Raw genomic sequence first — 12,708 nt, 5'->3', positions numbered from 1 at the left:
AAAAAAAAAAAAAATTGAAAGGATCCCATTTTCTTTAAAGTGGTGAGATGTATAGGTATTACATTTTGAGAAAACATGCTATCTGTGATTTTAACATGGATTCATTGATAAAGGGGGTATTTGCTATTTTTGAAGTGATAAATTTACAGGCCTGAGAATGTTTGGTCAAATGGTATGAATATTTTTGATTTTAAAGTATTTTGCCAAATTGACTTCTAAAAAAGATTCTACTCTTACAAACTTTAGCTGATAACATGAAGGTGCTATACCCTAGCCAACGTTTTATATCAATGTCTTTAGAGTTGTGCTACTCTGACAGATTTTTTTTTAATTAATTAATTAATTTATTTATTTATGGCTGTGTTGGGTCTTCGTTGCTGCACGTGGGCTTTCTCTCATTGTGGTGAGCGGGGGCTACTCTTCGTTGCGGTGCACGGGCTTCTCATTGCGGTAGCTTCTCTTGTTGCGGAGCACGAGCTCTAGGCGTGCGGGCTTCAGTAGTTGTGGCTCGCGGGCTCTAGAGCACACGTTCAGTAGTTGTGGCACACGGGCTTTGTTGCTCCGCAGCATGTGGCATCTTCCCAGACCAGGGCTCGAACCTGTGTCCCCTGCACTGGCAGGTGGATTCTCAACCACTGTGCCACCAGGAAAGTCCCTGACAGATTTTTAAATAGTTTATTCTGACAGATTATTTTTTTTTTTTAGATTTTGTTTAAATGTACATTTCTTTTATTATTGTCAGGTTGAACCCTATTTTTAAATAAAGTTATTCATTATTTTATTGATTTTCAGGCATTCTTTTTTATTATAGGTATTAACCATATGTCTGTTAGCTATTTGACAAAAACTTTGAATCAGTCTTTACAGAGGAAATGCATCTAAGCTAATTAAAAAGGAAAGTAGGATTTAAGTGAATGAGATGGGCTTGAGTGGGAACTGCCTGTGCAAAGGCCCTGGGGAACTGCCAGGGGTTCAGCCTGGAGAGAGCGTGTTCAGTGTAAGCATCAAAAAGCCGGGGCACATCGTGTGCGTCCCATGAGAGCAATGGCCTCGTCTCCTCTGCGCTGGAAGAAGGGCTGGCATAGGATCGGCACTGTGAATATGTGCTGAATAAGTAGAGCTGATATGGACGCATGCAAGCCTCTGCCCAAGCTGTTACTCTTCTGGCAGCAGAACACACGAGGCTATTGTGCAGGAAGGTTATGTCCCTGGGATTATGCTCAGCCTACGGTGGAGGAAGAGTGCGTAGATAAATCCCCCAGCATGCTTCCCTCAGGGACATACTTCTCTAGAGTCCTGTGCTGCATTGTCTCCCAGAGTCTCCAGTAAGGTTGCCCTTCAGTTACCCTGAATGACGACCAGTCGGATAACTCACTCTTTCTAGCCTTCGCTCCCTGGCCGGTCTCTCTTCCCAAGTCCCCACTGGTCTTTCCTGTGATCACCTTCCAAATAAAGTACGTGCCCTTAAATCCGCTTCTTAGGGCCTCTTGATGGGGGAAGCCAAACCAAGAAAAATGGTAAACAGGAGCAAGGCCAACAGGCAGATTGAGAAGTTTGGAGTTTCTCTGAGGTACAGAGCAGACACCGAGGAGAAATAGTAGAGGGATATGAGCAGGTGTGTCTTTTGACACGTTGATTCTAGATGCTGTACAGAGAATACATTTGAGGGAGGTGAGTGGAAGGAAAGCAGAGGAGCTGGAAGACAGTTGTGGTGAGTCTGTTGAGAGAGATTGACAGCGACAGCGCGGATAGGAGTGTGGACGTGGAGATAAGAGAGAGTAGATGTAGCAGATTGTCCAGGAAGGGGAATCCTCAAAGATGTGAGTGAGGGTGAGTCGGAAATAGGGGATACATTTCAGGGTTCTAAGCTGTAGATTTGAGAAGAAAGTGTAGACAGCTGATTTAAGCAGCCCAGGAAGAGAAGCAGGCTGAGGGGGTCAGTGAGGGGGCAGGGAGAGGGTAAATTCACTTCACTGTGCTAGTTTGAGCTGTTCACGGTGTGTGGAAGCAAAGGTTTTTGTCAAGAGGCTTAATATCACCTGTATTTTTGAGAGAGATGCTCCCTATCCGGGCATCAGTCTCTCCCGGTCCGCTTAGTACCCCGCCATAAAAGATCGACTAGCTTACCATCAGTCTTCCTTTTATTTCAAATACTGTGCTGATCAAGGAAGCAAGGGGAGGGATAAACTGGAAGATTGGGGATTGATGTATACACACTACTATATATAAAATAGGGATAAACTGGAAGATTGGGGATTGACATATACACACTACTATATATAAAATAGATAACTAATGAGGACCTACTGTATAGCACAGGGAACTCAACGCAATACTCTGTAATGACCTATATGGGAAAAGAATCTAATAAAGAGTGGATGTATGTACATGGATAACTGATTCACTTTACTGTACACCTGAATTAATACAACATTGTAAATCAACTATACCCCAATAAATTTTTTTTTTTTAAAAAAAGAAAAAGGAAGGGAAATTGTATCTACAAAGAAGTTGGGTAAGAATCTATGGAGCCAGAAATAACTTTGAAAGCTTTTTGTAGTTCTTGAGAACCTCTGTTTCTGGTTCTAACTGGTATGTATTGTAAACTGATAGTTTCTGGAACCATTGGGAAATGTGGTATTCCCCCCGCCCCCCAAATGGATTTTCCAGCTAACAGGAGTTTAGTTTACGGCAGGAATGCCCACTCAGCCAGCCCCTGGAGAAAGTAAATGCAAGACTGGAAACTGAACTTCACTAAGAAACTAGAGAAAATGGCCCACAAAAGCCAGTTTGAAGACTAAATGTAGACACATGGGTACTTCTGCTTTGGGGCTAGGAATCACCTATCAAAATGAAATACATGTTCTTTAGACTTGGGAACTTGAACAAATAAAAATAAAATAGAGGGCTTCCCTGGTGGCGCAGTGGTTGAGAGTCCGCCTGCCCGTGCAGGGGACACGGGTTCGTGCCCCGGTCTGGGAGGATCCCACATGCCGTGGAGCGGCTGGGCCCGTGAGCCATGGCCGCTGAGCCTGCGCATCTGGAGCCTTTGCTCCGCAACGGGAGAGGCCACAACAGTGAGAGGCCCGTGTACCGCAAAAAAAAAAAGAAAATAGAGATATCCAGAAAATATAAATTATGAATTCACAAACACACGCGCACAGACACATCTATTACAAACATCTGTTACAGATTATAAATGCCTCAGGTGTTTGGAAAACCAGTTTTCCCATTGTGGATGATTCAATTAGCCCTATACATAACAATCATTAAATCTGCCTATAAATATGATGATACTAAACAAGCATGGTTCAATGGTACATCTTGATGTCTGGTGGAATTTTTTTGTCATTTCTTCTACTAGCACGTAGTCCATGAGAACTGCTGCTACTTTCTATCTCTCATCAACATTTAATTTGCTACTTGTAATTTCCTCTGATCTTTGAAAATATAAAAACAAGGTCCTTCAAATTGTATCTAAAACAGTGTAAATGGGCTCCATCTGAGTGGAGTAAGGTTTTGTAATAACTAGTTGGTTACCTGAAGCATGTATCAATACTTGTAGGGAATTCCCTGGTGGTCCAGTGGTTAGGACTTGGCGCTTTCAGTGACTTGGGCCTGGGTTTGATCCCTGGTTGGGGAACTAGGATCCCGCAAGCAGCTCGTTGCAGCAAAAGAAAAAGCTTGTAAGTCTATGTTTCCCTGTTTCATGCCCTAACGGAATATTTTTCCTTATTGTCATGGATCCCTTTAGTAATAGAAACTGGACAAATATGCAGTAGAATCATATGTTATTAATTTGCCAACCTTTTATAAACCCCAAGAAATTCGAATACATCTTTTTTTTAATTTTAAAGATTTAGTTTTATTTATTTTTGGCTGCGTTGGGTCTTCGTTGCAGTGCGTGGGCTTCTCAATGCAGTGGCTTCTCTTGTTGCAGACCATGGGCTCTAGGTGCGTGGGCTTCAGTAGTTGCAGCATGCGGGCTCAGTAGTTATGGCTCGCAGGCTCTAGAGCACAGGCTCAGTAGTTTTGGCACACGGGTTTGGTTGCTCTGCGGTATGCGCGATCTTCCCAGACCAGGGATCAAACCTGTGTCCCCTGCATTGACAAGCAGATTCTTATCCACTACGCCACCAGGGAAGTCCCCATTTTATTTTTAATTGAAGTATAGTTGGTTTACAATGTTGTGTTAGTTTCAGGTGTACAGCAAACTGATTCAGATATATATATATATATATTCTTTTTCATATTCTTTTCTCATATAGGTTATTTACAAAATATTGAGTATAGTTCTCCATGCTATACAGTAGGTCCTTGTTGGTTATCTATTTTATATATAGTAGGCATGGAGGAGGGATAAATTAGGAGTTTGGGATTAACATATACACTCTAATACCTTTGATTCCACTTACTGTTTCTTTTCTTTCTCTTTTGTTCCTTCCTTTAGAATCTATGGGAAGGTACCATTCTGTGTTTGCTAACGGGTCTTCTTTGCCTTCCTATGCATTTCTTACCCATGTCCCAACACCTCTGACAGCCTCCTCTCCTTCCTCCTTAGCTATCCCGAGCTCCAGCATCCTCCCTTCTGCTCCCAGAGACGTGGTCCCTGTCCTGGTTTCCAGTCGGTTTGTCCGTCTCAGCTGGCGCCCACCCGCAGAAGCAAAAGGGAACATTCAGACCTTCACGGTTTTTTACTCCAGAGAAGGTGACAACAGGTAGGTACTACCAATGAAATTCAGCCTAATCCACCAGGTCTTTAAATGTAGACTGTGGCGTGATGGCAGCGGGAGGTCTTGAGCAGGAACTTTGGAGACTGTGGGAAATCTCTCCTCTGTGCCCTTCACTCATTACTCAGTGGAGATAACATGTCTCTGTTGCCTGTGTGGGTTTTTTTTAAGGCAGGATTGTGTACAGAATCAAATTCAATCATTTATAGAAAACTTCCTTGAAAAACAGACAAGCATGTAAATATATGATATCAGGGTTTTTTGTTTTTTTTTTTAATTTCCTTGAGTTTCAAAGTGGTAAGCAGAGAACAGAATTGGGCTGTGTATTGATAGAACCAAGTGTGGGAGAACCAGTGTGGCAGGGTGCAATCTCAGCTCTGTCACTGACATCATGTGATCTCAAGAAAATGACATAACTTCTCTAAACCTTACTTCACTCTTTAATAAAGAGGAAATAATAGTACTTACCTTGAAGGTTTTTGTTAGGATTAAATTAGGTTACATTTCCAAAGTTCATTTAAGGGTATCTAGTATTTGCTAAAAGTTCTTAATATCATTATTGTCTAGGTAAAAGTGAGCTGTATGCGTCTCGTTTCAAGATTACAATCTACTGTTGTTTTTTTGTTTTTTGGGGTTTTTTCTCATCAGTTTTTCTTTAAGATGTTTCACAGTTTTAAGGCTTTGAAGTTTGATTTGTAAGTCTGTGATAGATATTGGTTAGTTCCAATCTATAAGAATAAACTGTATGACACCCCATTTAATTAAATATATTACAATTATTTTATATTCTCTATTTGATCACTGTCATATCTGCAGTCTTTCTGCTGACTCTTCGTCATGGGGGATTACTTCTTCCCATGTGTGAGTGATTCTTGATTGTTAAATCTAGTCCTTAGAAATTTATCTGAGGGAATTTTTGAGGCCAAGGTTTAAAGTACATTCTCAGGGAGGATTTACTTTACCAAAATGAGATCACATTAAACCAAATTTTCACTACGGTATATTTGGTCCATACAGGTCTCATACTGATATTTTGTTAGTTATCAGAAAATCCATTGTGTGATAACATTTGTTTTTCTGCCATTTTTAACATATCATCTTAATAAATGCAGACTTGTGGTAAGCAATTTTTAGAGACGTTTTTGTTGTTCCAACTGAACTAAGACTGAGACTGGCATGTATTCACCGATTCTCTCATGAGGCTGATTTCACTTTCTAGTTCATCCACTGAAGTTTGGTCTTTCAGGATCCTGGCTGTATGCGAGGTTCTCCAGTCAGACCTTGTACCCAACTTCACCTGCAGATTTGTTTCTTGTTCTCTTCTCCTGTTAGTTTCTAAAGCTGCTAGCTCCAGACTTCTCTTGAAAGGCAAATACTCTCAGTTAAACACCGGCCCTGCAAGTCAGCTTTCCCACTATGATAATTCTCTTACTTTGCTGCCAGCAAATTCCTGGATAATTTTTTTTTAATAAAAGAGATTTTGAATAATTTTGTCAGCATTTTAGGTGTGCTGTAACAGAAGGTTTTTTCACATACTATCTAGTTTGCCATACAGCTTGAAATGGAATTTTGTAATATTTATCAAATGCCCATGTGATTGGTAAGATTAAAGCATAAAGCCATTCTGTAAACATCTCACTTAGAAGGAATCAGAAAGCTAGGAAGCTTTCTTAATGGACCTTTCCATTCTATTTTTTAAGCATTTTGTAGGTTTCCCTCCTCATCAACTTTTGGGTTTTTTTATATTGCCAATTAAAGGTGATAAAGGAGATCAGCGTGTAAAAGCTGAATTTGCTTTAGAGAAACAATACATTGCTAAATCCCAAGATTCTGTAGAGAAGAACACCTATTTTCAAATGTACTCAGCAGACCTACCTATGCCTCTCACACGGGGAGGGAATGCATCATTATGTCCTTCAGTAGATGAGGATTTTGATAATAGGGAACTAGGATCTTTACAAAATAGCTGTCTGTTGACTTGGCTGAGTTCCAAGTTTCACATCTTTTCTTCCATTTTAAACCTCCTCTTATATACAACCAGTCTAAAGTGGACATCCAGTGGTACACAGGGGTTCCTGGGATGTGGCAGCTTCTTCTTTCATCCTCTCTTTATTTTAATATTATTTATTTTATTTTATTATTTATTTTTGGCCGTGTTGGGTCTTTGTTGCTGCATGTGGGCTTTCTCTAGTTGTGGCGAGCAGGGGCTACTCTTTGTTGCTGTGCGCAGGGTTCTCATTGCAGTGGCTTCTCTTGCTGTGGAGCATGGGCTCTAGGTGTGCGGGCTTCGGTAGTTGCAGCAGTCGGGCTCAGTAGATATGGCTCACAGGCTCTAGAGCACAGGTTCAGTAGTTGTGGTGCACGGGCTTAGCTGCTCCACAGCATGTGGGACCTTCCCAGACCAGGGCTTGAACCCGTGTCTCTTGCATTGGCAAGCAGATTCTTAACCACTGTGCCACCAGGAAAGTCCCCTTCTTTCATTCTTGAATGAGGACAGCATTCATTTTCTGTAAAGTTTTCCAGCCAAAAGAAATATGACCTGTTTTATGCATCTCCATATATGGAATATTTGGTGGGGGTGATAATGGTGGCATGGGGGAAGTAGAGAGGGAGAAGGAGAAAGAAAGGGAGAGAGTGAAGGAGAGAGAGAGACACAGAGAGAGGACGAATCTGGTGGGACCTAGTTGTTGACAAGGCTGAGCTCACACTGATCCTGACTATCACTATTCGTTCTTCTGGAGAAGAAGAGACTAGATGTGATGGCTGTCACAAGCTTTCCAGTGCCTATTGAGAACAATGGGGACGGGGAGGGGGGCAGAGCCAGGATTCAAGTGTGAGGCTTCTAGTCTCTCAAACCTGTGAGTGCTTTAAGCCCGTAATGACCTGGTGGAACCCTTCAGGATTTGAAAGGCGCAGTACAGTCTGGGCTGGCTGGAGTGGTATTTAGCTCAAAACGCTGCAGTGGGATGATCGGATGGCACACTGCAGCTTCTCTCATGCTGCGTCTCAAACTGCTTTTCTTTCCAGTTCACAGCAGCAAAGTATATCTTTAAGTTTCTATTTTCTTTTACAATTTGACCTGACTTTAAAATGAAAGGAAAGAAATGTACATATGTTCCCTAAGATCATTCATTACCTGAGGAAGCAGGCATTTGTTTTAGTGGAATCTCTACCACTGTTTAACTCTGTGTCCTTATGAGAAGTCTCGTAAGTTCTTTGCGTGCAGCTGTGAATACAGCTAAGGATTCTTGCCCCCTTGTCTTCATGTATCCACGTGGATTTCCTGGAGGCACCTTAAATTCACCCTGCCCGAAACCATACTCACTGTCTCCTCCTTAAATATCTTTTTCTTTACATTTCTTGGTTTATGTTAGTACCTTCCATCCTGTTGACCAAGCAGCAAACCCCAGGTCATATTTTATTCCTCCCTGAATGTTAGCACTGCCATTAGTCATCAGGTTCTGGCAGATCTACCTCGGCCACGGCTCAAGCCATGGCCCCTGTATTCTGTCATCTCCACCATCACTTACCTGATCTCTGACAATAGCTTCTCACCCTCTGATCCATCCTCCTCACTGTCTCGAGCTATCTTTTTTTTTTTTTTAAAGTCTCCTTTTTAAAAAAAAATTTTATTATTTATTTATTTTATTTTTGTCTGCGTCCGGTCTTAGTTGCAGCACGCGGACTCTCTAGTTGAGGGACGTGAGCTGAGTAGTTGTGGTGCATGGGCTTAGTTGCCCTGAAGCATGTGGAATCCTAGTTCCCTGACCAGGGGTCGAACCCACATCCCCTGCATTGGAAGGTGGATTCTTTACCGCTGGACCACCAGGGAAGTTCCTCGAGCTATCCTTTTGAAATACAGTTTGGATCACTGACTTCACTGCTTAAAAATGTGAAAGTGTTTCAAATTTAAATATGATAAAATTTCTATGTGAAGACATGCACACAATAACTACCAAACTCCCTTGAGTGGAAGTCTATCTCCAATCTATATATAGGTAGAGTGTGATTCCTATAACCTATGAAGGTTAAAAATATACCACTTGGGCTTCCCTGGTGGCGTGGTGGTTGGGAGTCCGCCTGCAGATGCAGGGGACACGGGTTCGTGCCCCGGTGCAGGAAGATCCCACATGCCACGGAGCTGCTGGGCCCGTGAGCCTTGGCCGCTGAGCCTGCGCGTCCGGAGCCTGTGCTCCGCAATGGGAGAGGCCGCAACAGTGAGAGGCCCACCTACCAAAAAAAAGAAAAAAATATATATATATATGTATATACCACTTAAGTCCAAATGGCTGGGTTTGGAAACGGTACTACTATTTTTCAGACATGTGAGTTTTGTGTATTTAATTATGAAAAAACCAGGAAGAACACCTCTCTGCTGTGGTGGACAAAGGGAAGATGAATGCTACCTGTTGGAATTGCTGTGAGAACTAATTGAAAGAATTCAAGTAAAGCATCCAAGGCAGTCACTGCACAAAGGCAGAGGGTCTCAGAATAGTGTGAGTTCAAAGACAGTATGGAAGAGAGGCTGAAAATAAGGCCCAAAGGTAATGGTGGTAACAGTAATAATTAACAACAATGGGTTTCCATTTTTTTTATATGAAACATTTATTTTCAAAGCTGCTCACTGTTTCCTGCTGATAAAACCATTTTGTCCTTTACTCATCTATTGATATCTTCCTTACCTTTCAAGCCCATGGATCCTTCCCCCATACCCTCTTAGATAGTTATTCCTGTGGTCATACCATGGTCCTTGTCAACACCAATCTCTGCAGCCTCTCCATGATCTCGATTTCAAACCTCATACTTTCATCTCAGTCTCTCATTTTCCTACCTTCCATTTAAGACTCTGATTCCATGGGGACCTACAATTCATTGATTCTGTGGCATTTCCATTGTCCCTCATCCTTCATGTTTTCCTTCATTTGTTAAACAGCTAAAACCGAATGGCCAATTATTATAAAGACTGACATACAGCAATGTTTTGCTTGTTACTGTCTCATTTAATATTAACATCTTGGCCAAAATCAACTCAAGTAACTGTAATTTTCTACCTACCTTTTCTTGCACTCTTGTAGCTGAATATACGTGGAAGAAAATATGTAGCTTTGCTGACTAGTCTTGAAATTCATAACTACTTATCTGAAGTTGCCTCTTCATGGTGTTGGGGGTTGCATCGCACGTAGCAGTCAGCCTCTCTCACACACGATCCTAATGATATTTCCTACCTTTTCCTCTCTTCTCAAATCGCCAACACCTTCCCTCTTTCCCTCACTCTTAATTGACCTTGCTTCTAATCTCCTGGAAAATAGTAGCAATCACAATAAAAGTTGTACCAGCTTCCAAGTGGGTCTTTAAGCATATAATCTGTCTTTCCTCAAAGTGCTGTAAAAGAACTGCCCATGCTCTTAACAGGGCCAAACATTCACTTATGCACTAGATCCCATCCTTTTTTTTTTTGCGGTACGCGGACCTCTCACTGTTGTGGCCTCTCCCGTTGCGGAGCACAGGCTCCGGACGCGCAGGCTCAGCGGCCATGGCTCACGGGCCCAGCCGCTCCGCGGCATGTGGGATCTTCCCGGACCAGGGCACGAACCCGCGTCCCCGGCATCGGCAGGCAGACTCCCAACCACTTCCCCCTCCAGGGAAGCCCTCCCATCCTTTCTTGAAAACCAAAGAACAAAGCTTCAGCCCAGTGTTTCTCCTCATCATCAACGTTTCCCACCTCGGGGTATCATGCCCATCAGCATACAAGCATGTATTTGTATTTTCCATCTCAACAAATCATCCCTCTCAATCCCATTTCTCTCTTCCTATCACTTCATTCTATTCCCTTTTATAGCAACATACCTTGAGCTGTCTAACTTCACTCCAATACCTTACCTCATATTCCAGTTATGATTCTGTTCCTAGTATTTCACTGAAACTGTTCTTATCGAGGTTTACCACGTGACATCCATGTTGCTAAACCCAATAGTCAATTCCTGGTCCTCTCATTACTTGGATAGTTAGCAAATTTTGTCACGTTCGATCACTTTCCCTTTCATGAAACATACTCTTCCCTTGGATTCTATTACATACATTCTCCTGGTTCTATTCCTGTCCCTCTGGCCACTCATTTTTAGGCTCTTTTACTCCTAATCTCCCTGACCTGTACTGAATTGCCCTAGGACTCAGGCTTTGGAAATCTTGCTTCATCCAGTTTGTGACTTTATATTCTGTCACTATGTTGATGTCTTCCAGATTTGTATATCTGGCCCTGACGTTTTACCTGCAATTCTGAATCATATATCCAAATTCCTGCTTGGTTTCTCAACTTTGACTTATCATGAGCATCTAAAACTTAAAAACAAAACTAAATACCCATTTTCCTTCAGCCTCAAACCCTTTCCAGACCTTTATCATTCCAGAGGTTCCTGCATCTCAGTGGAATCTGCATATTTCTCATTACTCAGGCCAAAGTCCTTGGAGTCATTGTTGGGTCCTCTTTTTTTCTCACACTCTATATCAAATCCACCATCAGATCTTGGCAGTACTGTCAAAATATCTCCTGAATCCTTGATACAATAGGATACCTGATATTTGCTACAAAATAATACTAAAAGACTGGCTTTTGTGATTTATTCAAGCTGAGTGATGGGAATTAAGTGGTTCATCCTATCATTCTGTCTAATTTTGTATTGCTTAAAATTTTCCAAAGTAAAAAGGAAGTCGAATAAATAAATGAAAATAAAACATAGATGGAATCCTACCACTTCTTACCTCTTTTTTACTACGATCAGGTCTCATGTGAACTATTGCTATAACCTCTCAAGTCTATTCTTACCATACCAGCTGGAGTTAACCTGGAGTTAACACAAGTTAGATTGTGTCAATTCTCATCTTCAAAACCCTCCAATGACTTCCTGTCTCATTCAGAGAATAATCAGAAATCCTTCCTGATCTGACCCCTTTTCACCTTCCCAACTTCATCACTTACTGTGTTTACTGTTTTCTTATTTGCTCACTCCTCTCCAGTCTCACTGGCTTCTCTGTATTTCCTATATATACCAAGAATCCTTTTTTCTCAAGACCTTTGTACTAGTTCTTCAGTCTGCCTAGAATGTTCCTTCCCTCAGACATCCACATGGATCATTCTCTAACTTTCATTAAGTCTTTGCAGAAATGGTACTTTCTCTTGGAGGTTTTACCTGACTGCTAGCATTCCCAGCATCCTTTTTTATTCTTATTTTTCACCACTGCGTTATTACGTTTTAGTTTTTGTTTCCTGAATCCCCTTTCTCGCCACCAGAATAAGCATTATGTGGGCAAGGATATTTTTATCACTTTTATTCATTGAGCTATTCTCAGCACCTAGAGCAGTACCTAACCCAGAGTAAACACTCACAGAATAGTTGTTGAATTGAAGCTCCAACTGAAATGTCAATCACCATGTGAAACTCTACATGGTCCTCCAGGTCAGAAGTCATCAGTTTCTCCTTTATCCTCCCCCTTCACTTTGATTACATCCCTATTGTAGCATGTGGCACCTTGTATCTGGTTTTGTGTTAGTTTGAGTACATGTGTGTTTCTCTCCCCAATGATTGAGACTAGATCTTATTTATAATTCCGTATCCAAGTGTCTAGTCTCCTGATTTCTATAGACGTTTACTGATTGGAACTGATATGATAAAAGTGGCAGAGAGACAAATGTGATAGTCTTAATAGATTTTTCCTCAACCAGTAAAGCAAATTGTGTTACTGAGGAAGATGAAAAGCTGACTGCAATTCAATAAAAACTTTTCAGTTGAGAAACAAAAAGTTGATTTTGAAATTTGATTCCAATATCTTTGTTCATTTTCTGTTTTCTGGCTCTCAGCTAGAACGAATATATGCCATATGTTTCTGAGCGATTAGCTGTGATGCTTTTTTGCTCATATAGGTTTATTTAGCCCCTTAACACAATAGCTTTTTAGAAGGTAGTGGATTTAACATTTGCCTC

The 12,708-nt window shown here is 41.4% G+C and overlaps 1 protein-coding gene across 1 annotated transcript in view; it reads left to right on the top strand.

Moving 5' to 3' along the window:
• DCC (DCC netrin 1 receptor) overlaps positions 1 to 12,708 on the top strand; it is a 771,692-nt gene that overhangs the window by 388,588 nt on the left and 370,396 nt on the right. The window contains exon 8 of the mRNA XM_065889420.1: positions 4,562 to 4,718. Within this exon, the coding sequence (XP_065745492.1) occupies positions 4,562 to 4,718 (157 nt within the window). The remainder of the gene's footprint in view (positions 1 to 4,561; positions 4,719 to 12,708) is intronic.

This window comes from Phocoena phocoena, chromosome 13 (assembly GCF_963924675.1).
Source record: "Phocoena phocoena chromosome 13, mPhoPho1.1, whole genome shotgun sequence".
Taxonomy (NCBI): domain Eukaryota; kingdom Metazoa; phylum Chordata; class Mammalia; order Artiodactyla; family Phocoenidae; genus Phocoena; species Phocoena phocoena.
This window is presented reverse-complemented; position numbering and strand designations above follow the sequence as displayed.